The sequence below is a fragment of the Pelecanus crispus genome, chromosome 6, assembly GCF_030463565.1.
Source record: "Pelecanus crispus isolate bPelCri1 chromosome 6, bPelCri1.pri, whole genome shotgun sequence".
Lineage (NCBI taxonomy): Eukaryota > Metazoa > Chordata > Aves > Pelecaniformes > Pelecanidae > Pelecanus > Pelecanus crispus.
In genome coordinates, this window is record NC_134648.1 from 764,370 (window position 1) to 791,051 (window position 26,682).

Below are 26,682 nucleotides of genomic sequence, written 5' to 3' on the forward strand. Positions count from 1 at the left end.
GCCCCACTCGGGGGCCCCGGCGTGGCCACCGCCACGGTCTCTGCGTTGCCGGCGGCCTGAGGAACGCCGCCGCCGCCTCCTTTGCGCAGAGCCGCGCCGAGATCCCCCGCTGTTGTCGGAGACGCCGTGCCCCGCGTGCGCCTCAGCTCGCAGCGGAGGGAATAAGTGGCGAACGGGCCGCCGGCAGGTTGGGCACGTGGTGCTGCCGCGGGCCCACTCCCAAACGCAGGCAAAACAGAAACAGTGCCTGCAGGAGCTCACGCAGCCTTCGCCGTCGATGGTGTCCGGGCTGTTGTGGTCCTCGGAGGCATCCAGGGGCACCTGGCTGGTGCTGGCAGCGGGGGAAGAGGTGCCCTGTTCGGCCAAGTCCTGCTCCTCCTCCGCTGTCATCTCTCGTGCTGCAAAGCAGAGACACGCAGCTCATGCCCTGCCCTGGGGACGCAGCTGCAGAACAGCAGAGCCGGTGCCGTCGGGCACTGAAGAGGTGCCTGCTCTGCCCCGGGGCTGTGCCTGTGCTGCCCCAAACGCCGGGGACCGTCCCGGAGCAGATGGGCGACAGCGGGGACATCTCTGCGTGCTCCGGCGCTCCGGGCAGGGCGGGCACTGACCTCTCGGAGACGCAGGCAGGAATCGGGAAGGCAGGGAAGCGGCTCCTGGCCTCTGGGCAAGGGCAGGACAGGGGTGGGGTGCGGCAGGTCGGGGTCGGCACCCCGGGCCCTGCCGGCGTCCCCGTCCGGCAGATGCTCTCTGCGCCCTCGGCGGGGAGCGCGCGGGATGGGGGTCCTTCGTCCCCCCTCCTGCAGACGCTGTCCCCAACGCACGAGGACGGCACTGTGGCCCTTGAGGGCTGCCCCGGGCCTTAAAAGGAGCGATGTCACGCGGGTCACTGTGACTCTCTGGTGATGTCACAGAGCTGTCCCCACCCACCGGGCTGTGACCTCACTGCAGCGTCCCTAAAATACACACGCCACCGCCCCGCGTGTCTCAGTGTGCTCGTGACAGTCTCTGCGCACTGAGCGACAGCCTTTCTCCCCCAGACATTAAGGCTTGTCTCTTCTGGCTGCGGTCGCCAAAAGCCCTGGGATCGGCCCAGGGCGCTGACCCCGACCTGCCGCACCCCCACCCTTGTGCTGTGCTTGCGGAGAGGCCGGGAGCCGCGTTCCGGCCTTCCCGATTCCTGCCTGCGCGTCTCGGGGAGGTCAGTCCCCGCCCTGCCCCGGGAAGGGCAGAGGCTTGGCCACACGTCTGGCTGAGGAGCAGGGAGACGGAGAGGAGCCTTCGGCGCAACGTAATTTGCTTTAACTTTGGGTCAGCCCTGAAGTGGTCAGGCAGTTGGACTAGACGATCGCTGTAGGTCCCGTCCAACTGCGCTATTCTATTCTAGTCGATCCAATTCCATTCAATTCAATGCAATCCTAGTCAGGATCTGCCTGGCGACTGAGAGGCTTGAGGAAACCTACTGGAAGGCCGGTGCCTGAAGGAGGCGACCGAGGCACGTAAGCTCCCTCGATGGTCGGCGCTCTCAGCCCTTGCTCAAAGGCGAGATGCGCCAGGCCCTTCAGCATCCCTGTGGCCCTGTGTTGGACGCTCTCCACGATGTCCCCGTCCCTCTTGTGCTGGCGTGGATTCCCGGACACAGTGGGCTTGCCAAAGGGGGCTTTTTGTAGCCCCCCCAACACCGGGGCTTGTCTCTGGCGGGTGTGGTCCCCAAAAGCCCTGTGATGTCACCAGAGACTCATTGTGACGTCACCAGAGAGTCACAGTGACCCGCGTGACATCGCTCCTTTTAAGGCCCGGGGCAGCCCTCAAGGGCCACAGTGCCGTCCTCGTGCGTTGGGGACAGCGTCTGCAGGAGGGGGGACGAAGGACCCCCATCCCGCGCGCTCCCCGCCGAGGGCGCAGAGAGCATCTGCCGGACGGGGACGCCGGCAGGGCCCGGGGCGCCGACCCCGACCTGCCGCACCCCACCCCTGTCCTGCCCTTGCCCAGAGGCCAGGAGCCGCTTCCCTGCCTTCCCGATTCCTGCCTGCGTCTCCGAGAGGTCAGTGCCCGCCCTGCCCGGAGCGCCGGAGCACGCAGAGATGTCCCCGCTGTCGCCCATCTGCTCCGGGACGGTCCCCGGCGTTTGGGGCAGCACAGGCACAGCCCCGGGGCAGAGCAGGCACCTCTTCAGTGCCCGACGGCACCGGCTCTGCTGTTCTGCAGCTGCGTCCCCAGGGCAGGGCATGAGCTGCGTGTCTCTGCTTTGCAGCACGAGAGATGACAGCGGAGGAGGAGCAGGACTTGGCCGAACAGGGCACCTCTTCCCCCGCTGCCAGCACCAGCCAGGTGCCCCTGGATGCCTCTGAGGACCACAACAGCCCGGACACCATCGACGGCGAAGGCTGCGTGAGCTCCTGCAGGCACTGTTTCTGTTTTGCCTGCGTTTGGGAGTGGGCCCGCGGCAGCACCACGTGCCCAACCTGCCGGCGGCCCGTTCGCCACTTATTCCCTCCGCTGCGAGCTGAGGCGCACGCGGGGCACGGCGTCTCCGACAACAGCGGGGGATCTCGGCGCGGCTCTGCGCAAAGGAGGCGGCGGCGGCGTTCCTCAGGCCGCCGGCAACGCAGAGACCGTGGCGGTGGCCACGCCGGGGCCCCCGAGTGGGGCCGAAGCCGGTCCCCGAGGTGGCACCACGATGGCCACCGACGGCCTCAGCACGACCGGGGCTACGACTCCCCCCGAAGCAGGAGGCGGCAGCGCAGCAGGGCCTGGGACGCTGCTCATGACAGCGCCCGAGCTCCATGGCTCCAGTGGGACGTCCCGGCCTCCTCGGGGAGGACCCAGCACCGCCAGCGGGCAGGCCGGGATCCCTCCGGGCACCGGTACGCGACAAGGAGCCGATCCCGGCGCAGGTCCCGCAGCCGCGGGGGCCGAGCTCCATGGGAGCGCTCACGGGCCCACCGCAGCAGGCGGCAGTGGTGGAGCAGGGACAGGGAGCGTCCCCGGGCCTGGCAGAGGCAAGGGAGCCGGTCCCGCAGGCGAGGCCAGGACGTCCACGCCGGGCACCCGCGCACCGCGGCCCATGACTCCCCTGCCAGGCGGAGGTGGTGGAGGAGCAGGGGTCGTGATGACGGCCGAGCTCCCAGGTCCGAATGGGACGTCCCGGCCTCCTCGGCGAGGAGCCGATCCCGGCACAGGTCCCGCAGCACTGGGAGCCGAGCCTGGCGGGAGCGGCAGAGGAGGAGGGATCGCGATGAGGGGCGAGCTCTGAGCCCCCAGCGGGAATTCCCAGCTTATTCCCGGAGAGGAGAGCACCGTCAGCGGGGAGGCCGCGACTCCTCCAGAGCACAGCGAGCAGCAAGGAGCCGATCCCGGCGGAGGGACCGCAGCCGTCCCGGGCGCAGGGCCTGCTAGTAGCACACCCCACCAGGACGGGAAACGCAAGGCTCGCCATGACCAACGCTGCCAAGGCAGCGCAACGAGCCCAGGGACACAGAAGGCCCTTGAGGTGCTGCTTGTGCTGCTGCTGCTGCTGAGGGGCACCCGCACGGACGGTGGCACTCGCGACCTGGGCTGGCTGCGGCTCCGACAGTGGCGGCCAGCGGGATCAAGCCAGCCCCGCTGCTCCTGCTGCGGAATGAAATCCACGGCAGAAAGCCCTCCTGCCGTCTCCTCTCGTGGCATGTGACGGACTCGAGGAGGTGGGAAGGGACCGCTGGCGATGATCTAGTCGAAGGCCGCTGCTCGAGCAGGGGCAGCATCCAGTCCGGCTTTGATGATCTCGAAGGATGGAGCCTCCAGAACCCCTCTGGGCAACTTGTTCCAGGGCTTCACCTCCCTCTAAATAAACAAGTTTTGTGTTGCAGCTGGCGAGAGCTTCCTTTATTTCAGTTTGTGCCCGCAGGAGCCCAAGCCTGGGCCAGGGGAGCGCAGGGAGCCACGGGGGAGGACGGGGAAGGGTGAGAGGGCGAGCTCAGGTTCTCTCTTGCTCCTCTTCATGCGTGGGGCCTTGAGGACACGAATGGACTGAAGCTGTGTCAGGGGAAATTGAAGCTGGACATTAGGAAAAGGTTCTTCACCGAGAAGGTGGTTGCTCACTGGAACAGGCTCCCCAGAGAAATGGTCACGGCACCAAGCCTGTTCAGAGTTCAAGGAGCCATCTCGATGATGCTCTTAGTCATATGGTTTAGTTTTAGGTAGTCCTGTGAGGAGCAGATAGTTGGACTTGATGATCCTTATAGGTCCCGTCCAACTCAAGATATTCTATGATTCTATCACCACATTTTTGTCCACAAACAAGTAGAAGCTGGTGCAAATACATGGGTATCTGGCATCCCATCAGTTCTGGCTGAATTTATATGAGCTGATGTCCCCTTGTGTAAGAACTCAGCCTGTATTACCCATCGATGTCACTGTGAAGCCACAGGAATTCCTGAGCAATGGTCTCCCTCCTTCCACCCCATGCAATATAGCGGCACATCAGCTCCTGCAGAGTCCAGTCGCTGTGGCCAAATATGCACTGGAGCAGCACAGAAACATCGGTTTCAGATGTTTCTGTCGTAGCTCCAGTTTGGTCCCTGAAGCTTTTGGGTTCTGCTTGCTCTTGGGTTCCTCAGCCTCTCCTCCCACTGCCTGTTCTGCACCACGCGAGAAACACAAGGATCCCCACTGGCAATCAAGCATCTCTGTGAATCATGTCTCAGATCAAAGAGGGGTTGCAGGAGTTACCAAAAACAGTGCTGGCAGTAACGGTCCCTGTCAGGCCCCTGAGTGCACTACCAAGCCTTAATGGCCCAGATCAGCCTCACCTGGGACCTCCACCCACACCCATGGGCCCAGGAGCTCTATTTAAGCTCAGCCCTGGGCATTCAATCTCTTCTGGAGCTGTGTCAGAGGAGTATTGGTCCCTGCCTGGCCATGGAGCCTCTTGATCCAGACCCCAGCCTGTGGGCTGATTTCCTTGCTTGACCTTGGCCCTGCCTTGTCATGCTGAACCTGCCTGGCAACCGCTGGAGCTGATCCTAACCCCTCACCTGTGAACTGGCTTCTTGGCTTGGACTTGGACCTGCCCTATCATGGTGACACTGCCTGGAGTCCAAGGGTAGGTTGCATGTCTATGTGTGTATAGATTATTAGAGAACCAAAGACACCATCTTTAATTAGTTTGTGGAGCTATATTGTCTGGAAGGTAAACAGGTATACACACTTGCTCTTGCAAGAACTGAACTTGCTCTTCAGCAATGTCCTCCAAATTGTCTGTACTGCGACGAAGGCTGGAGCCCCAGCCTGCTTGTGGCAGACCGTAGAGCAGTGCCCACTGACACGCAATCCCTGCTGCAAAGGGAAGAGATCCAACCAGTTTTACTGCAAGGGGTTGTGTGTGCAAGGAAAGCAGTGGGTAAGGAGTATTGCTTTTGCCTTCTTATGAAAAGGAAACTGAGGCAGAAGGGACCTGACTTGCCAAAGGCCTGAACATTGACTTAAGCCTGAGGCTGGGCTTAGAAAGGCCTTCCAAAATCACAGCCCAATATCCATCTCTAAAGCCATTCACTCTTTCTTCCTGCTTTATGGTCCCTTTAGAGAGACAAAACAGCCATGTGCACACTGGATAACTCTGCGTGTCTTGGAAAAAGCAGCTTCCTAATGCAACAGCTTTAAGATAGCACCAGCACTGTCATTAATGATCCCAAAATGCAAGGGGCATACCTATGAGATAGATGTTTCTAATAACATTTCCAATTAAATATTTTTTTCTGCTGGGTAAAGGCCTGCTAGCTACCTCTCACAGGTCAATTTAATTCAGTAGAGAAGGTGTAAACTTTTCCACAATAAGCTGGAATCCATTTTGAGTGTACAATCTTATTTCTAATCACCTCCGGTGATATTTTAAGAAAATGCAGGCACTCAGTCACTGCCTAGACTTCAGTCTGCACCCACTGAGGGCATTGCCAAGCCTGGGAACAGCCCATGACTTCTTTAGCTGCATGACACTGCTGCGTTAGAAAGGCTCCCTCAAATATCCACCTTGCTGGATTCACGTTTATCCAGTTTTCTTGCTGATCTCGGATGGGGTTTTTTGCTGCTGATTAAGACAGATGGTGCGAAGGCTCTTAGCCTTCAGCCACCAGCACACCGCTCTGGGATATTGGAATAAAGGTCGTGGGGAAGAATTCCTTCCCCTCTACATTGAGGTGATGCTAAGCGGAGGGGCACCAAAACTATTACCATGGACTTCCGGAGGGCAGACTTTGCCCTCTTCAGGACCCTGGTTGGGAAAGTCCCTTGGGAGGCGGTCCTGAAGGGCAAAGGGGTCCAGGAAGGCTGGGCCCTCTTCAAGAAGGAAGTCTTAAGGGCGCAGGAGCGGGCTGTCCCCGTGTGTCGTAAGACCAACCGGCGGGGAAATCGACCGGCCTGGCTGAATAGGGAGCTTTTGCGGGGACTCAGGGAAAAAAGGAGAGTCTACCGCCTTTGGCAGAAGGGGCGGGCAGCTCAGGAGGAGTACAGGGATCTTGTTAGGTCCTGCAGGGAGGAAATTAGAAAGGCAAAAGCCCAGCTAGAACTCAATCTGGCCAGTGCTGTAAAAGACAATAAAAAATGCTTTTATAAGTACATCAGCAATAAAAGGAGAGCCAAGGAGGATCTCCATTCTTTGCTGGATGTGGGGGGGAACATTGTCACCGAGGACAAGGAAAAGGCTGAAGTACTTAACGCCTTCTTTGCCTCTGTGTTCAACAGCCAGACCGGTCATCCCCAGGGTACTCAGGCCCTTGAGCAAGAGGATAGGGATGGGGACCAGAATGGAGCCCTCATAGTCCAGGAGGAAGCAGTTAATGACCTGCTATGCCACCTGGACGCTCACAAGTCTATGGGGCCGGATGGGATCCACCCGAGAGTACTGAGGGAGCTGGCAGAGGAGCTTGCCAAGCCACTTTCCATCATCTATCAACAGTCCTGGTTAACAGGGGAGGTCCCTGATGACTGGAGGCTTGCCAATGTGACGCCCATCTACAAGAAGGGCCGGAAGGAGGACCCGGGGAACTACAGGCCTGTCAGCCTGACCTCGGTGCCGGGGAAGATTATGGAGAGGTTCATCTTGAGCGAACTCCACAGGCAAGTACAGGTCAACCAGGGGATCAGGCCCAGCCAGCATGGGTTCACAAAAGGCAGGTCCTGCTTGACCAACCTGATCTCCTTCTATGACCTGGTGACCCGCCTGGTAGATGATGGAAAGGCTGTGGATGTCATCTACCTGGACTTTAGCAAAGCTTTTGACACCGTCTCGCATAATATCCTCCTCGGGAAGCTGGCAGCTCACGGCTTAGACAGGCATACTCTTCGCTGGGTAAAGAACTGGTTGGGTGGCCGAGCCCAGAGAGTAGTGATAAATGGTGTTAAGTCCAGTTGGCGGCCGGTCACGAGCGGTGTTCCCCAGGGCTCTGTTTTAGGGCCAGTCTTGTTCAATATCTTTATCAATGATCTGGATGAGGGGATCGAGTGCACCCTCAGTAAGTTTGCAGACGACACCAAATTGGGTGGGAGTGTCGATCTGCTCGAGGGTAGGCTGCCCCTGCAGAGGGACCTGGACAGACTGGATCGATGGGCCGTGGCCAACTGTATGAGGTTCAACAAGGCCAAGTGCCGGGTCCTGCACTTCGGTCACAACAACCCCATGCAACGCTACAGGCTTGGGGAGGAGTGGCTGGAAAGCTGCCTGGCCGAAAAGGATCTGGGGGTGTTAGTAGATAGCCGGCTGAACTTGAGCCAGCAGTGTGCCCAGGTGGCCAAGAAGGCCAACAGCATCCTGGCTTGTATCAGGAATGCTGTGGCCAGCAGGAGCAGGGAGGTGATTGTCCCCCTGTACTCGGCGCTGGTGAGGCCGCACCTGGAATACTGTGTCCAGTTTTGGGCCCCTCACTACAAGAAAGACATTGAGGTGCTGGAGCGTGTTCAGAGGCGGGCAACGAAGCTGGTGAAGGGTCTGGAGAACAAGTCTTATGAGGAGCGGCTGAGGGAACTGGGGTTGTTTAGCCTGGAAAAGAGGAGGCTGAGGGGAGACCTTATCGCTCTCTACAACTACCTGAAAGGAGGTTGTAGTGAGGTGGGTGTTGGTCTCTTCTCCCAAGTAGCTAGCGATAGGACAAGAGGAAATGGGCTTAAGCTGCGCCAGGGGAGGTTTAGACTGGAGATTAGGAAGAATTTCTTTACGGAAAGGGTGGTCAGGCATTGGAACAGGCTGCCCAGAGAGGTGGTGGAGTCACCATCCCTGGAGGCGTTTAAAAAACGGGTAGATGTGGCACTTCGGGATATGGTTTAGTCTGGTCTACCCTTGATTAGTCTAGAGTGGGCTTGGTAGTGTAGGTTAATGGTTGGACTGGATGATCTTAAAGGTCTTTTCCAACCTAGATGATTCTATGATTCTATGATTCTATGATTCTATGATTCTATGAATTAAGTGGATAGATTTTTTCCTACAGTGTCCCCTACTTATTTAAAAATGTGGAATCAGTAAAAGAGTCTTAGAGATAATAAATAAGGACCACGAGAGGCATTTCCCCAGGAGCCGTGCCTTGGGCTGAGCAGACCCATGTCTGGGATGTTTTTGGGAAGGGTCTGTAGCAGGGCACAGCCTGCAGCAAGCTGCCTCCTCAGGAAATGGCTGCCTGAGGGACGCTCGCCTCTCCCTCGAGGCCGGTGCAGCGTTGTGGTTTGCTTTGGAGCTTTTTCCCTTCGTACACCGACACAAATCTCAACGAGAACCCGCTCAGATGGCGGTGAACGAAAACCGCCATAACGGCAAGGACCGCCGGCCGCCCGCCGCCTCGCTCTGCCTGCGGCGGCGCAAAGCCCGCCGGGAGTTGTAGTCCCTGGGGCCGCCCCGCCCCGCTCAGAGCAGCCGCCGGGGAACTACATCTCCCAGCAACCACCGCGCTCCGCTCTGCCCCGGCGGCGGCCGCTGCGGCGGTGAGCGCGGTGCATCCTGGTACGTGTAGTCAAGCTGCCAGGGCGGGAGCGCCTACGGCGGCGCGGCCGGACTCCATTTCCCGGCGGGCGGCGCGGCCCGGCGCAGGGAGCGGGGAAGCCGGCCGGCGCCGAGATGGCGGTCGATAAAGACCTGCTGCAGCTGGACCTGTACGGCCTCTTGGGGGTCGGCGAGAAGGCGTCGGAGAAGGAGGTCAGGGCGGCTGGGCCGGGAACCCTCACGGGGCCGCGGGGAGGCTCGGAGCGGGGCCCCGGCTCTCCCGCCTTTCCCTCAGGAGCGGGGGCTCTTGCCGAGGGCAGGAGGCGGCTCGGGCGTGGGGCTGCGTTTGCTGCTCTCCCGATATTTAGCTGAGCCATTGCCCCAAGCGCTGTTTTAATATGATATCTCTGCCCTGGGCAGTGCTGCCTTGTGGGCTGGAGCTGTTCATAAGTGGGAAAGGCCAATTTTTTCTAATGCTGGCCTTGCCGCGCCCACCTTACCCCTCTGTTTTCTCCTCTTAAGCCTGTGGGGCAAGCCTGGCTTTGGAGGAGGATGAAATCAGGCGGAGAGAACTGCAGCATTTGTCTCGGACACTGCTCCTCTTGCTTTGTTTATGTACCTTCAGAAGGAAAGCTCCTCCTGTGTTTACCAAAACCCCGTTGTTAGAGGTTGGTCTAGGTATTGTAGGTTCCCATAAGTCGTCTGGTTAATTTTGTGGTTTTGGGATTACATGTTTCCATTTTTAATTTAATTGGTAAGTGAACACTAAACACAAGATTTGAGCAACTGAGCTCAGACAGTGACCATTTCAAGGGAAGTAGTAAACTTAGTAAAACTATAAGTAATGGAACAAAGTTAACCTTGAAAGGAAAACTCTTATTTTCCTCCTTAGGCTTTCTCTTTTTTTTTTTTTCTTTAGCAGTAAAGAGCAGTAGCAGTACCATAGGAAGCTGTGGTCTGGGCATAACCAGCAATTGTGAGTGAGGCTGCCTGGAAATTCCGTGTGTATGAAGCACAAAATGGGAACAAGCCAAATGTAACACACAGGATCGGGGGACTTCAGGTGACCTCAGCTTCACTGCTGAGCTAGTGACTGGGAGGGAAAGGATGAGAAAATGACAAATTGAATGTTATGGTGCAGCATAAAAAGTGACAAGTGTACTTTAGAGTGCTAATCCTTGATGTAAAATACTTGAAACAACCCCAAGACCCTTTGTATGCGGAGCAGTGAGGCCAAAAGAAATGAACAAAGGGGAGCAAGACTGTTAAAATAATTTAACCTCGCTGTTTAGAGAAGCCTTATGAACTTGTCATGCAGCATGGTTATTGTAATAGTTGTGACTGCATGGGGAGGAGACTTACCTCTCTCTCAACTGGAGTCTTGCTTGGGCAGGAGATAGGATTAGGGCTGGCAGGCTTTAGCTGCTCATTTCCCTTCCAAGAGCTTTGTCCACCGGGTGGTGCTGGGCCACCACTTATTCCGCTCTTTTAGCAGAGGACTGCTTGGCAGTGGAACAGAGCAGCTTTTCTTCCTTTCCTTTCCTGCATGCAGATGTGGCCCTGCCCAAGGGAACTCAGATTGTTGAAAGTGACTTGGCTCAGAAAGTTGGCAATCTCTTTGAAGCATAGAAGAGATTAAACAGTCTTTGGTCACAAATTCTTCACCTTGCCAGCTCAATTGTTGCATGGTAAATGGTACTTTCTCTGTCCCAAAGTTACAGCTGCAAAGAACACAGTATCCCTCTGGCTAGAAAACTGCCTTGGTGAACCAGGCTTAGCTTTGACAATTGTGAGGTTTGACTGCTGTAATACAAGGCACCTAGAAGTAAAACTTCTGGCTTTGAAAAGCTTAGACTCATTCAAAATATGGCTGCCTGCCTACTAAGTGTCCTGGGCTGAAATGCTTACCTTTGCACTACACTGTGATTAAAAAGGACAGGTCACTGCATTGGGGTTGAGAACCGAGCTTTTTGGAGGTCTCTTGCTATTACAGTAGGCTGCTTTACCTTTCAATATGAGGCCATAATGCAGCTATCGGCACTCCAAAAATGGTCTTTATTTTCTGCCAGGCCTGGGGGACATCTAGTCATGCAAATGAACGCTGGTTCAACCACAGCCTTCTACATATGATAGGGAGGTGTGTTTTTAAGTTAAGCAAAACCAGCAACAAAAACAACAAAAGAAACCCTCTGAATAGAAATTTTTTTGTTTCTGCAGTGGTTCAGGGGTGTTGTTTTTTTTTTTTTTTGCAAGTTGCTTTTCTCCACACAGACTAAACAGCACCAACCAGTAAATCTCAATTCTGGCTCTTGCAGGTTAAGAAAGCGTACCGGCAGAAGGCCCTGACTTGTCACCCAGACAAGAACCCAGACGATCCCAGAGCAGGTAAGATGGGGCTGTGCGGCCACAAACAACGCTTCATGTTTGTTTTCACATGTGCAGACTCCTGGAGGTGGCCCTGCTTAACTTCAGGTCTGTCTTTGCATGTAATTAAGGGAATGCCTGGATATATGTCATGTGAAGCATACATATGCAGGACTAAGAGTTATTTTCATCACCATTAGGAGCTCTGTTTTTTAAGGTTGAATGCATACATGTTGGGTTTAGAAACATCAGTGTTAAGTCAGTGCTGAAATTGTATTTGCACCTCTCAAAATCTTCCTACGTAGTATTGAAATGCCAGACCTTTGGCTCTGCTGTCCCCAGTGTTTACTGGCTGGTCACTATTTTAATTCCTATGTCTCACAGTTGAAACTTAAATAGCAAGCTTAAGTCATATTAGCTGTGAGCAGTGCCCATTTTTGTGTGTTGGACAAGGCCCTGGCTCTGTGGAACTGAGCATACCTAAACTGTTAGCAAGGTCTGGCTTCTGCAGCCACTCTGCTTTTAACCTTTGTAGCTACAGGTAGCAGTGAACAGCAGTGGTAACTAGAAGGATGCTGTTCATCAGAACACCTCAAAATAAACATTGTTCTGTCTTGCATGTTCCAATTTAATGGGCTGCAGTCTTACAGATGAAAATTTATAGTTGTAGCGCAGAGAAAAATTTTCACCAGGGGAAAAAAAAAGCAGCAGCGAGAGGAAAGCTGGGGGCTTTGATATCTGTAGAAGGTTGAGATGTGATTTGAAGTGTGTGTGTGGAGGCCTCCAGCTTATATGTGTACTTTCTAGGAAGACGGACAGCAATATTGATGTAAAATGCAAAGTTTGAATCTCGGGCTGAAAAGCTGTTGATATGAAAGGGAGAATTTGTTTGTAACAGTGTATTTCAAGCTGACTGCAGGTTGAGTAATATGTTTCTGTAGATGGGTTCTGGTGAATTCATGTTTTCAAGATTTCTGTTAAAAAGAAATGGTTACAGTTTTTGTTTCTTAATTTACATTGAGGTTTATGTAACAAATGTTGTCCTTTGAGTTGAGGTGATCCTGGCTATAGGTTGGCTTACAAATGCTTTGGAAAGGTTATTCTTCTTTCTGATGTTCTGCAGGTCTCTTCCATAAGGGATTGTCTTTTCTGCTTCACCTCCAGGCCACTAGCATGGTTTTCTGCATCTTACCCTTTTTTCTTCTAATTCCCAGCGGAAGTCTTCCACCAACTGTCTCAGGCCTTAGCCGTGCTAACAGATGCAGCAGCGAGGGTAAGGTTGTCCATCCCTTGGTGATGTTGGGATTGCGTGGTGTTATTCTCCGCAAGCATGCTGGAGAAGTATTGGAAACTCTCTTCCTGTCTGCCCTGCTCTCTTCTCTGGTTGTGACTTCATGAATGTCTCATCTTGTTTGTGACTTGACATCTCTGATTGTGACTTTAAGTCTCATCTGTTACTCCCTGTAGTTCTCCATGAGATCAAATAGTAGGTGCCAGATAAGAACTTGGACAAATGCTCTTTTTCTGATTTGATATGCTAGGAGTAGCTCTGTCCATTTGCTGCAAGGGTGAGATACTGTCTTTAATAATGTGTTAGACTTGGGCATATCCCATTTTAAAAAATAAGTGATAACCACCACTGTTTCAGGGACACATTAAATTCCCATGACAGTGGTGCATTTGCAGTTCCCTTGAAATCAAGGTCTGACAAATAGTATTTAGATGTGATTGCTAAGGCTCAAAGCCTTTCTTTCCATGGGGCACAAGACTTGTAAACTGTGAAGCTGAATCATAGTCACGATCTCTATCCTTTTGCTGCAAGAGCTTTGCAGCCTGTCAGATGTAGCCTGGACTCTTTTCTTGCTGGGAGGAAGTGGCTGAGTGCCTGCTGCTCAAGGCCTGAAAGTAATCTGGACATGTGAAGGGAAAGAGCAAAACCAAAATAAAAACGAGCAAGTAACTTTATCCAGAAAAACTCAGGAGAGAAGGCATATTAAAATTCCAGATAACATTTAAAAACATGAAATAACTCTCTTTTCAAACATTGGCAAAGCTTGTAATCTCCCCTCCAAGGGGCAATTAATCTTTTGGCATCCAAGAACTTTTTGGCTTCTACATTTTAAAAAGGAAAAAGTGTTTAGCAAACCCTTCCCATGTAGCAAGGAAAAGTATCAGCTTTTCTAGTTTATTAAATAAGAGCAGTGCTTTCCTGTACAACTATTCTGCAAGTAATATTTAAGCATTTGTGCCGGTCTATGGTTTACCTACTACAGGAAGGTTCTGTGTAGGTTGATGAACAGATTAACTGGTTTAAACAGGTGCTGGTAAAATTGCCAGTTTACCTCAGTTCTTAAGTCTCTATAGTGCTAAATGAATGTTGATGTGTTATTGCTGCTGAAAAGTTCTGATGCTCTTTGATCTAATATGTTCATGTGAGTCAAATATCTGTCTGGTGACTGAATCTTTCATGTAAGATAGGCCTTTTTAATTGTAAAACTTTTCTCTAAACCAAACCTGATCTGTTACCAGTGCCCCTAAAGCTACTTTTGGCATGTTCAGGAAATCAAAATATTCTTCCCACCTCTGAAGATGGGTCAGACTTTCTCTCCAGTGCGCTTTGCAGTTATTCCTGTGCTTCCTCGCCCTTTCAGGCTCCATCTGGAGATCCTTGGGCCTCTTCTCATGTTTTCACGGTATTTGTGTTAACTTCCAACACTTTTAGAGGGAATTCTAGCAAGAAGCAGAAAATGCTTCACCTCTGCTTACAGTGTTTCAATATCTGATCTCGCCTTTATTCACTGCTTTCCATTTTATCTCTTCTGTTTTATACAGTTTCACACTATTGTGTTGGTTCTTTGACAGGCGGCGTATGACAAAGTGAGAAAGGCTAAGAAGCAAGCTGCAGAAAGGACACAAAAACTTGATGAGAAGCGAAAGAAAGTAAAGCTTGGTAATAAAATCAAAACTTCACTTTCTCTTGGCTTGAAGTCTTCATTAGCTGGGTGTTTGCATTTCTTCTACCGCTGGAATACACCATTGATTAATCTGCTGTCCATTTGTGATGGCTGTGGTTTCTTTATGCCTGGTACAATATAGTAGCCACCTGAAATCTCCTCCCACAGTCATAGCTGGGGATGGTCCTGCTCTGGGAAGGAATTGGGGGTTTTGGTGACTATTAAGACTGCTGATACATTGATGTGCCTGGGCAGAGGAGAGGTAGCAGAGCTATCAGAACCCTACTTTGAAATTACTGTAGGTGTAGCCAAGTTTGTGATCTTTCCATCCACCTCGGTCAGCAGTGAAAATTCTCTTTGGATTGCTTTAATTTTGCTTCTTTCTCTGCAGATCTTGAAGCCAGAGAACGAGAAGCCCAGGCCCATGAGAGTGAAGAGGAGGAGATCAGGATAACGAGATCGTTAGAACAAGAAGTAATGATAGATTCTTAGATTTCTCTGCTTCTTTTGAGAAGCATTGCTGGGAGTCTTTGCAACCATAATGAAAACCATGTGATGAGATGCAGCAAATCTCTATATAGCAGCCCTTCAGCCTTCTGGATTAATGGGCTCTATGAAAGAGGCGTCTAGAAGGGATCTTGTAGCAATCTGGCAAATGTGTCAAGATCAGGGTTTTATTTTTTGTCTGCCCTTTTCCTTTTGCATAGCAGATGTATAACCAATTAGCTGTTATTGCTGGGTGATAGGAGCTGTGTCACTAGGAACATGAGGGGACCAGTTTTGAGTGTTGGAGCTGTCACAGAGGAACTAGCAAGAGGGTTGCCCCAGGAGTTAAGGCAAAAGCTCTCCTTGGCAGTCTTTAGCTGGCATGAGCTGACCATGGAACTGTGCCCTTACATATCTGTGCTGTCTTACCTCTGCTGTAGATAATACGCCTGCGTGAAGAAGGCTCCCGACAGCTTGAGGAGCAGCAGAGACTCATTCAAGAACAGATCCGGCTTGAAAGAGCGCAGCACATCCAAGGTGAGAACAGATGAGATTGGAGCCCTCAGCCAAACTACGAGCCTGTGGGACTCCAACTCTTCTGTAGACATAGCTCATGTACGGGTGCAGCCTTCTGACTTGGTCACATTGCTGTATACTGCAGGGCTGCTTTTTTGTATGTGGCATGCTGCTCTTTAGCGCATTGTCGCTGCTCCTTTTCAATAAATATTCTAAAGCATTGAATCTAGATGGTCTGATGTGGAGCCCCATGGTAATGCTGGAGGGAGCCTAAAGTCCTGCTCATCTCTCACAATTAAAGCAGTCAGTGCTGCAGACTCAAAACAGGGAATGATTCAAGTTTGCAAAAAATAATGGTTGTCATTGGGTTACTACTTCTTGAAATTTCTCAGTACCTATCACCCAAAGAGACTCAGTGTGGAGAATAAAATTTTGTTTAGTCTGATTGCTGAGGCTTTACTTTCTGGAACTTGATTCTCTCATGTTCCTTGGGCACGCACAGTCTTCATCCTGGGTCTGTACAAAGACCAGCAACAAATCTGCCAAGAAACGAGCAACATACTGAACTGGAAAACATCTACATTCTGTGCTGCCATACAACAGTAGGTAGTTACCGTGTTTGAAGTTGTCTCCCTCTAATTCTCATGGGCTGTTCAGTAGCTGTAGTTAGTCTCCTTCAGACAGGAAGGGATGAGATTGTTCCAGAATCCCAGAACCCCACTCCTTGGTATTCCTGAACCTCGCTCCCATCCACACATTTCTATAGTGAATTGCCTTTTTTTAATGTTGTATCTCTGTGGGCTTAAAATAGTTTTATGTTTCAGAAAGTTCTGTTCTTTTCAAAACTAACTAGACTGCTGTTCAGGTTTTCAGTTTGATGGGAAGATTTATTGTCTCTTGCTTGCTACCCCTTTCATTCTGACAGATGCTATAGTATAGTATCTGTTGCTTTCTCACAGGAAAAATACTGATCTAATGAGTTAAAAAAAAAACAACCCACCAGAGGTCCAGATGCAGAAACTCTTTTTGGGGTTACCAGGGTTTTCCTGTATGACACTAAGTCATTCAGCCCACCCTAGCCTTTCTTAACTTAATTTCACATATCAGGAATTGGGGAGGATGTTGAGCATTTGCTTAGTGTAAAACACTTTGAGATCCTTGCAACAAGAGCACATCATTATAAAGTATTTAGTTGCAGGGCCAGATTAAATTCTTAGGCTATGCTATCCTTTTTTTTGTCTACCCTTAATTTTTCCACACGTGTTCCCACCAGCACAACCCTCTTGCAAGGAAAAATGACACAGAATCTAACAGGTCTCCTGCTTGTATTTTTACTTAGCTGTTTCTAGCCTTGCTTGTGGCAAGTCTGGGCATCATAGAAGGGAAAAATGCTGATGTCCGATATTCGGTCTGCACTGCAGTTCCTGATGATAGTATTCTGCAAGACTTTTGGGGCTGAAATGGTCTAGTGGAAGTCCAGAAGTGTTTGCTATTGCCATACGTACATTCTCAGGGCAAATTTTGTGCTAAATGCTCTTTAGCTGAGGAGTTTTCACCCATGTCCTTTCCATCTTTTTTTTTTTCTTTCCCCTCTTTAGGCAAACAGGAAAGAAATGGAGCAGAAGGCAAAATAACTCCCAAACTCAAAGTAAGACATTCTTATAAAGCTGGGTTTTGGTGAAAACTGGTAGAACATTATGCAGCTTTGGAAAACGGAAGGGACACTTCAACTCTGAACTGCCCCATCCCTTTGTACAGTGGAGATGAAGTTCAGCAATCTAATGCATATCATGCATGCGAACAGCTCCTGTCGCTGTCTTTAAAATACCCTTCCTTCCTCACCCTTTTCTCTACTGTCTGGTCTAGATTTTTGAGCCTGAAGTAGGGTTGTTTCTGCTTTAGGCACAGGGAAACGTCTGCTTATTACACAGATGTAGCCATTAGTATGCTTTTGAAGTATTACCTTTTTATTTCAGTGAGCAGTGTTTCTCCCCATTCCCCAAATAATTTGTTCCCTTTGGACATTCTGATGTTGAAGTCACTGTCTTGGCAATTCTGGGAGTGTAGCTGTAAATAGCAAACTTGGCTGGTGTGCGGGTGGCAGGAGCTGCATTGAATGTGGAGACCTGTGTTCAAATGGACAAAATTAACTTGTCACATTTATTTCCCAGCTGAAATGGAAATGTGGGAAAGACGACGAGACAAGAGGGGGATACTCAAAAGATGTTCTGTTGCGGATTCTACAAAAGGTCCTGTCTGATATTCTTTCCTACTACTTGACCTTCCCCTGCTCTCAATGGTATAAGAAAGGATAGTAAATTCTGGGAAGCTACATATAAACCAGAGTGGTTTTTTTTTTCCTCCCCCTCTGTTGTCCAGCTTTCTCATTCATGCATTTTCAGAGACTGGCAGCATGATGCATTAGCTGTGAACTGTTCCCTAGCCAGCACCTCTCTCATTCCCAGCAGGGAGTCCTGCTGAAACAGAGCAACTGCAAACTCTTCCCACTGAATGGTTCATGCCCTGTATGAAAGTTAGAGTGGCTGTGTGGTTATGGTGCACTTTTGCCTTCCCTTAAAGCACTATACATTAGCTGCTGTGGAAAGTTCAGAGGCAGGAATAGACAAGCCTTTGATCTGATTAATCACAGCATGTGGTCTTTATTTTCCCTTCATGCAAGTATCTCCTGTAGCTCTGACTCTGAGCTGAGCAGCCCTCTTGCACTGGGGCTTGCTGGAAGCAAAGTGTGTAGCTCCATGCTTCCCCAGAATTATTTCCTGGAGGGACAGAAATTATGATAGGCTGGGATCAGTGGAAGCATCATGCAGGACAGGAAGGGTGACAGCTCAAGCCTCATGTCTGTGAAAACACATGTTTTCTCTGCGTTTGTTCCGTAGATGAACCTGACTTCTCTTCTGGGTCTGTAATTAACTTCTTTCTTCTTTTGTCTTAACAGTATGGCGACGTGCTCAATTTGTTGATCTCAAGTAGGAAGACTGGGAGTGCGGTTGTGGAATTTGCTACGGTTAAGGCTGCTGTAAGTCCCGTGGAGACCCCAGATGTGCGTAGTGGAGAGTGGGCAAGAAGGGGTGTTGCAGAAGGGAAGGGTGGGCAAGAAGGGGTGTTGCGGAAGGGAAAGGTTAGCAGACTGACGGCCTAGGGATGATGCCTTGTCATTAAGGCAGTGGAGAAGGGTAATGAGAGTCTAAAGGCAGAGATGCATGAAGGGAGTGGCAAAGCTGGAGGCATAAACCCAGAGCAGATCATGCACATAAACAAGCAGGCTCTGCATGTAAAAGGCTGAGGAAAGAGACACTGCTTTAAAAAGCAGGCACTGAGCCATTTAATCAGCTCTCACTGGTGAATTACCCATTGTGGAGATGGGCTTAATGAGTTTTATAGGTTATATCAGGCATTTGCTGTTTAAAAGAAATCAAAATGTTTTGACTCACTATGAGTTATAATAACTCATGTGGCTGTGGTAACAGAAATCACCAGTTACCCTTAATTTTAGTAGTTCATCAACTTAAAGTTACATTGTACAAGAGTCTCTATTCCTTGTCACCTGTTCTTTCTGTTCCTTGTCACCTGTTCTTTCACTCATATATCCAAATAATCAAAAAAAAAACCCCAGAATTGTCTGTGACCTGTTTATCAAAAGTACTGGCAGTGATATGTTCTATCTATGCTTGATGCAGATATGGACGTTAAAGGGTGCTTCTCAGGTAGGGCAGCTGTGAAATCTTCAGTGTTTGTGCCCTACTTGGCCTTGATGCCAGGCTGAGATGGAAAAACTTTTATGATTGTTAGTGACCTGTGAGGGAGTGAGGTCTGAAATTCAAGTGGTGATGGAAGAATGCTTTTGTTGGTAGGAGATGGCTGTGAAGAATGAAGTTGGCCTGATAAATAATCCTCTAAAGATTTCCTGGCTGGAGGGCCAGCCCCGGAACAATCCCAGCACCATTCTTTCTGACAGCACTAGTCAGCCTAGGACTTCACAGGTAAGGAGACATACGTTGCTGTTATTTAAATCTGTTTCTATAGCAACCTAAATTGAACAGTGTGCTTTGCATTTATGGTAAGATATGTTGATTCCCAGCAGAACTGAAAAGAAGCTCTTAATGAAAGGCCTGCCTTTCTGATGAGCCTTTTTGTGCTGAAGCAGTGGCTTTTTTAAAGGACCTTTTGCCTGACTAGCAGGACAGCGAGAACACAAGCTATTTGGATGACTGGATCTTCGCACAATCTCTCTCACTCTCTTCCAAGTGAAAACCAAGGATGTTCCTTGCTCAGCCCAAAGCCTCTAATGCCATTCTTCTAGAATTTTTTCTAGTGTACTTTGACTGTGGGAATCCTCTGGCTGATAGCTGGTTGAAATGGGTCTCCTAGAAGGCTTCTTTAGAGAGGCTTGGTTACTCACTGCATTCACAAGAGGATGACATCTCAATGCTAAAAGGAAACCTATATTTTTAGGGTCTGCAGGAGGGAAGAGAAAGCAATATCAAATTAAATATCCTTGTAGAGACCTTACTGTCTGGTTTGGGTCCTCTTTACCAGTGTGGTTACTTCAAGTGCAAAGTGTCTGTTAACTCTTAGCTGCTTCCTGTTTATTTCACTAGCTAATCCCTCTGAAGCTGTTGCTCTTGAATAGCAAGTGTATTCCAATCACACAACACATGGAAGGCAATATCTAGTGGTTCAAACATAGAAACCAGTCTGAGGACGTGCTGCAGCACATTGTTGGCTCTCTTACCCCTTGCTCCTATTGGCCCTCTGGAGTGGGAGATGTATCTGCTTCTTTTGAAGCATGTCGCATTACGCTTTGCTCTATAGCACAGAATTTATCTTGTGCCCTGCATGTCTTCTGATCTAGTTAGTAAATCCTTGGCTGTGAAGGTGTGAAGGGACCTGAGATCCTTTGCTGGTTATTTGAGTTGCAGTTCAAACTTCATGTGACACTTACTCCCCTCTTCTTCCCTGTGGTATAAAGATCAAAAAGATCTAATTGCTGAGAGGACTCCTGCCTGCCTTGTGCTCTGCAGGTGCCCTTAGTCTGTGTATCTGTGTCTCAATCAGCCTTGTGTGTGTTCACTACCTAAATGTTTTAGCAGCTTGTGAGATTGTTCAGTACGCTCACTCTCCTGACTTTTTGTGAAGTACTTTATTTATAGTAGATGCATTTATACATCAGAATGCCTTGTTATCTCAGTCTTATTTAGGGTTGTATGTTTTCACTTGGGATGCATGTTCTTTGTCTGAACAGCCTGCCCTGAGCAGCAAAGTTTCCCAGAAATCTCAGCAAAGGCAGTTATACAATCGTAGCCCAGGAGCCAGGCAGATCTGCACAACGTAGAGCCAGTGAGAGTCCCGCAGACACAGCAGATTTCACAGAGGTGGCCAGAGTGTTACAAGGCAAATTGGGGAAAAAAGCAGAATCCAGTCCAGTTTGAGTATCTTTCACTAGTAGAGAGTGAGAACTGGCTCTGAAGAGCTCATTCATGTACCTAAGGGGGTTGCTGGTGCAATTGGAGCTTGGTAGTGGATTCTTGCCTCTGTGGGTTCAAAAGCCCTGGCTTTTGACTGAGTTAACCTTGGCTGGTTTCCGTGACCAAAGCTCATCAGTGTGGAAGTGCAGCCTCTGCCTGCTGTGAAGGATTAGCTTTGGTGGAGCAGCAAGGGAGAGCAGGCTGAAGCAGCAAATGGTGTTCATGCTGTGTGGAGGAGGTGACTCACTTCTGTCCAGCACAGCCTCTTCAATCCCATATTAGCTCCCAGAAAGCTGAGGAGTTATGGCCAGTGACTTGCATCCTTTCCCAAGAACTGCACTGCTGCTGCTTGTCTGTCCTTTCTACTCCTTTTATGTGTAAGCAGCTGCAATTTCTTTGATTGCATTGTAGGTTTGCTGTCCAGGCTAAGATCTCCAAGCTGCTCTGGTTCCTGCTTTTCCTAGTTCCTACTCCAGACCCTCCCCAAATCTTGGTGCTGCTTCCACTACGATGCTTCTAAAATCTGCAATGTGGTAATAGCTTTTCTTGGCTGTACCACTTCCAGTTGCCTTATTCTTTGTCCTCAGCTCTTCAACTCCAGACTATGCAAAATGAGCTCTTTCAGATATCTTTTGCTACTTCCTCAACCTACTCCCTGCCTCATCCTTTCATGTGCAGTCTGGCTTCCCAGCCATCAGGGTCCACATTCTTGCTTTCAAGCTGCACTAATCTCATTCTGATTTAAGCTGCCCTCGCTTCCTATTTGCTGCTCCCTCTGGGTTGCTCCTATTTTTGTCTGAATCCACCCCCATGTTTGCTCCCACTCTGTGCAAATGCAGTTCCTTCCCTGCTCTGCTTCAGAAAACAGCCAAAGACCTGCAGCGTTCTCATGGCAACGCACTCACTACTCATCCACTTCAGAGCTGTGTCTGCTCCCTGCCTGGGTAGTCAGCCAGGAGCCGTGCACCAAAGTCTCCAAATAAGGGCCAGCCGCACACTAACTAGACCAGGGGGCTTTGGAAGCAGCTCCCAGGTGAAAGCAAGGCTGAGTGCTGGAAAGTGGTGCTGTGAGGAGGCAGTAAGTTGCAAGTTACTTGCCTCCACAGTCTTGGTTGGCTTGTTTTCTTCTACAGCAATGGGTGCACATTGTCCAGCAGTTCCTGGAGAGCTGCTGGAGCCCAACAGTGAGTTGTGCTTGAATGACAAAAGCCGTGGATTGGCCAGCGTTGCTCTAGGCTATTTGAGAGCAATGAGTATTTGATTGCCGCAGCTCTGAATGGTTCAAAGCACACAACAGCATGAAGCACTCGCTTCTGGGAAGGTCTTCCTTGCACTTTTAGTAGTGGGATCTCCCTGCCAGTGCTCCTCATTCATTTTGGGCCATTCATTTGGCCATGTTAAAGTGCTGCGAAAAGTCTTCTGTCTGGCACTCTTGCATCTTTTCTAGGAAACCTCCTTTGAGGTTTCATAGTTTGTTTTATATTCTCTGACTTTACAGCCTGATGTGAATCTAGTAGGTTAAGAGCCATCTGTGCCTTCTCTGAAATGTCTCTGTGCACTTTGCTGTAGCCGGCTTCCAAAGCTTATGGTTATCTGGGTGCATGGAGGTGTTTTCTTTTTTAAAAAGAGCCCTAGTATCTAATCTAGCTATGAAAAAGGTAAGAATTGGTGACCCAGTAGTTTCTGCAGTGTCCTTTTAATAGTTTGCCCTGACACTGCCTCAGATGTTCTCAGCCCGGCACAGCACTTCCTGCTGTCCAGCTCACGGGGTAGAGAACTCTTCACTTCAACGCTGGGTCTTGACCCGAGCTCTGTGCGCTCCCCTTGGGGGAAGGTTAAAGTACCAGCAGTTCTAGCTGCCTTGCAGCCCAGAAAAGCAGAGCCACGCTGCTTCCCCACCCTCATAAAAACCTGAAGTGCCAGAGAGGGTAGATCTTGGTCACTACAGATTAAGGGACCCGTGCTCTTGGTGCCTGGGCTTTTTCTGGCTTGCTACCAATGAAATGAGGCAACAAGACACTTCCAGTGACAGATACATTTATTCTTCCATATCCATACAGCTGATATATCAGTGCATGCTTCAAGCAGTGGTATCTAGAGAAATTTCTTCTCCTGCTAGTAGGATAAATAAACTACTGTTGCTGTATAATGAGCCTACATGGATGCTTACCTGTTTCCAGGCTGGGAGTGCCAACTGCACTTGAGTTAGGGGAAGACAAACCCACAGGAAAAAAAAAAAAGGAGGAACGGTTTTGAATTGTCACATCCAGACGTGGTGGGAGAAGAAACACCAGTTTCTGTCTCTTGACCCTTGCCATAGCTATGGCTTTGAGATTCAGTGCTACTGTGTCCTTGCAGGCTGCCTGCTTATCCACAAACGATGTATGCCATATCCCTTTCTGTCCGTGTTCCCTAGTGTCACAGCCACATCCCCAAAATAACAAGTCTTTTGCCAAACAATGCCATTTGTCCGTGAGGGGGGAGATGCACAGTCAAGAGTGGGAAATTCCCAGTGTGGAGAATGGAAACTTGCCCACGAGGTTCCAGCAGACCGTGCTCTCATCTGAGCACGGAGCCTGTGAGCTCTGCTCCGAAGGGTTCCTTGGCAAGGACAAGGACAGTCTGTGGTGCGTAAGGCGAGAACAGCAAAACAGGCCACACACAACAGGAATGCTGCAGTGTCCTTCCGCCCGCTAGGACTAGAGAAACTGGCAGCAGCAGTAAGTAAATGGGATATGTTAAATGATAAATACCTTCAAATGGTGTAATCTCTTGGATTCTGTTTCCTGAGGGTCTGCAGAACATCCTCGAGAAGCGATAGCCCCAAATCCACTTTGAAGGACAGGAAGGGATCAGACAGGTCAGGAAGAGTGGTGCCATTCTGGGAACCTGTCTCTGAGGTCCCGCAGTCTGTAGCCTGGTCCTTGTGGAATTGAGTTTGAGTGGCTTTGTGGTATTGATGAGTAGCACCAGAAAAGGAGATGTCGGAGTGAGAATCTGTGTGATCAATGATGTTAGGGCAGCTAGAACTGTCCAGGTACAGCCGGGGAGGCTTGGGAGGTGCTTGTGCCTTGGCTAGGTTTTGCTCGCTCTGACATGACAGGTAATCAGACTTGTCCTTCAGATCCCTCAAGCATTCCCTCTTCTGGCATTGTCCATCGCTGTCCAGAGTGTGGCTGTTCTGATTCAAGATGATGACTTGGTTGCCCAGCTTTTTGTGTCTCCTGAGTGAGAAACGTCTGAAGAACGTTGTGGACTTAATGGACCCTCTCCGCCACGTATCCATGCTGATGAAAGGCAACGAGAAGAAGGAAACTGCTGACTCTTCACAGTCAGGTGTTGGGCTTAATTTGCAGGATCAGCAGCAAGCCACACAACAGGAACAACTTCTTCCTTCCCTGTTCCTGTAGCTGGAAGGAAAACAGAGAGGCTGGTATTGCAGGAAATGCAAACTTCACACTACGTCCCCGCGTTAAGGAGCAGTCGGCCTGTCTTGGATATTAAGGAGTCTCCTTCTTCAGTGGAGAAGGAATGGCGATGTCTGAGCTTATTAAATCTGTGCTGCAGAAGCAAGCTGATGAAGAATAGCAAAGGCACACAGTCACCATGAGAACAGATTTAATCTAGCATCTAGAACAGAAGGGCACTTTGGTACCATGGTAACCAGCCACCTTCATGGTGAAGGGCACAGTATAAAAATCTCAGTGGGTGGTAAGGAAGGGAGACGGTGACTCAGTCACACTGAAGGAAACCAAAGAAATACAGTCAAATGGAAACTTAAAAAGCAACAAAACGCAGATGTAAAAGACAAATGTTAGGAAAATTGAATGCAAAGTAGACTTACGCTGTGTCAGAGCAGCACCTGAGTCCAGCAGGTAGGGAGGAGAAACTGCTGAAGCACTTGGAGAACTGTGGCCACCACGATCACCAGTGTGCTGGGACGTTGGAAGAAGCAGGTCCGGGGACGATTCAGCCAGGTTGAACCTGGAATGCTAGAAATCCACAATGCCTCCTTCTTCTCTTCATGTGCCTCCTGTCGCTGCTTCCCAGGCTGCGGTTCCTTGTGCGTATGTATTTGTTTTGAGCCAAGCCCTTGCTGAGTCAGGCACGTCAGAAACTGGGTTTTGCACTATTGGTAATTGCCAGGATTGCAGGAAGTAGGTGTGTAGAGTGGCAAAGCATCAGCCCACACTCTGCCTGAGGAGAAAGCAGGCTCCCTTAGAGGCACCCAGATTGCTTGAGAACTGTCAGCGTGAAGTTCGACTTGTAGCTCATCTTGAATCAGACTGTTCCTTCTCTTGGTGCTCTCCCTCCTGCCACTTCTGATAGCTTGTTGTACCAGCAGGGCTCCCAAATGAGGCCAGAAATAATCTTTTGTCTGTTTTAAATTTAAATCCGGAGTGTGAGGTAGTGATTCAGGTTTGTATGGGTGATTCATCTGCATGAGACTCATGCAGATATTTCGTTCAGCCAAGCAAATGACGGTAAGTGGCTGTGGTTAGTGGACAGGAACTTTGACGAAGCTTAGTTCTGCCACTGAAGGCTGATAGAATCTGGTGCTTTCTCAGAAACTGTGAAAATCTGTGCTGCACAGTACTGAAAGGTTATTTCATTCATGCAGCTCCTGAGATACCGATTATGGCGTAGTAGTCTCTTAATTTCCCAGTCTTAAGTTTCTCATCTATCATGGGCTTCTATTCTGTCCTCGCAGCTAGACACTGCAGCTGGAGGAACCACTTTGCTGGCACGTGATAACAAATTTGCACTTGCCCCACTTTCATGCAGAATCTTGTTTAGCTATTCTATTGCCTTTTCATCCCTTCTATTTTCTATTTAAGATGTCCTTAAATCACCACTAAATGTAGTTCCTAGAGAAATCAACGTGAGATTTTTTTTTCATTCACCTTCTGTCAAGATGCCTTTATTTCTACCTGAACTGTCAAGCAAACGAGATAGATGTTTCCAAGCATTTGCAGTGCTTTGAATACATCCGAAATAGTAAGGCCACCTACTAATGTTAAATGCTTTTTGAAAGCAGAGTGCCAAAACCACCACTTTGCTCTGCGATAGCAGCTGTCATCTGCTGCCTACATTTATTAGGTAGAGTCTGCAATCACCACTTAGTTGATGTGACAGTTGCTACCACACACAGCAGAAAGGCTCCAAGAGCTTTTGAGAACTGAAACACTCTTATGTCAGCTTTGAGAACATACCTGGTGGTTTTCTTTCTGCAGCCACTTCCATGACTAAACCACAGAAGGGTTTGATTTTTTTTAATGGCATTAGCCTGTATAACGGATGAAGTGTGCGCTTGACTTTGTGCACTGGTGTTGTACTTGCAGAGCAAGCTTGTCACCCAAACAGCCAGGCACGCCATGCTTCCCCATCCAGGCTCATCGTGAGCAGGGAGCAGCTCCAGCAGCAAGAGGGTAATTCAGGCTGCCTGTCTGTCCCACTCTGTCTCGTGACGCTGTTCAGAAGCAGGCTATTTTCTGTCGGCCAGGCAGCTTTCGGACCTTACCCGATTTCTCTGGGGCCATAACTGCTGTGAACCACTTTCCCGACACAAATGTTGAGAGTCTGCTTTAGGGAGAGCGGGCTGGGGTATGTACTGTCCTTGACAGGCTGCATTTGTTTTCTGCTCCTAGGCATCGGTGGTATCGGAACGGGATTACGAGAGCCTGGTGATGATGCGGATGCGCCAAGCAGCAGAGAGGCAGCAGCTTATTGAACAGCTCAAGCGGGAGGATGAGGAAGAGTCTCACACCTAGCATGAGAAAGTATGGATTCTCCCCACCCCATCGTTCCTCATTTCCCAAAGCTGTTTCTTAAATTAAGTCAATAAACCTCCTTTTTTTAAAACTGTTGTAGGAATACAAACTCTCAGTGACTGCGGCCTTATCTCTTTCCAGAGCAGGGGAAAAAAATGGCTGTA

The 26,682-nt window shown here is 49.9% G+C and overlaps 2 protein-coding genes across 2 annotated transcripts; one reads left to right on the forward strand and one right to left on the reverse strand.

Moving 5' to 3' along the window:
• Nucleotides 1-9,075: 9,075 nt before the first annotated feature.
• Nucleotides 9,076-26,533, forward strand: DNAJC17 (DnaJ heat shock protein family (Hsp40) member C17). The gene is made up of 11 exons (XM_075711908.1): nucleotides 9,076-9,154; nucleotides 11,257-11,326; nucleotides 12,520-12,578; nucleotides 14,168-14,255; nucleotides 14,651-14,733; nucleotides 15,186-15,282; nucleotides 16,860-16,909; nucleotides 17,433-17,510; nucleotides 18,218-18,298; nucleotides 19,134-19,262; nucleotides 26,396-26,533. Exons 1-11 carry the CDS (start codon nucleotides 9,077-9,079, stop codon nucleotides 26,516-26,518), a joined length of 936 nt encoding a protein of 311 aa, XP_075568023.1. The 5' UTR covers nucleotide 9,076; the 3' UTR covers nucleotides 26,519-26,533.
• Nucleotides 23,503-24,033, reverse strand: C6H15orf62 (chromosome 6 C15orf62 homolog). Its single transcript, XM_009490196.1, has one exon. The coding sequence runs from the start codon at nucleotides 24,031-24,033 to the stop codon at nucleotides 23,503-23,505; it is 531 nt and encodes a 176-aa protein (XP_009488471.1).
• Nucleotides 26,534-26,682: the final 149 nt, after the last annotated feature.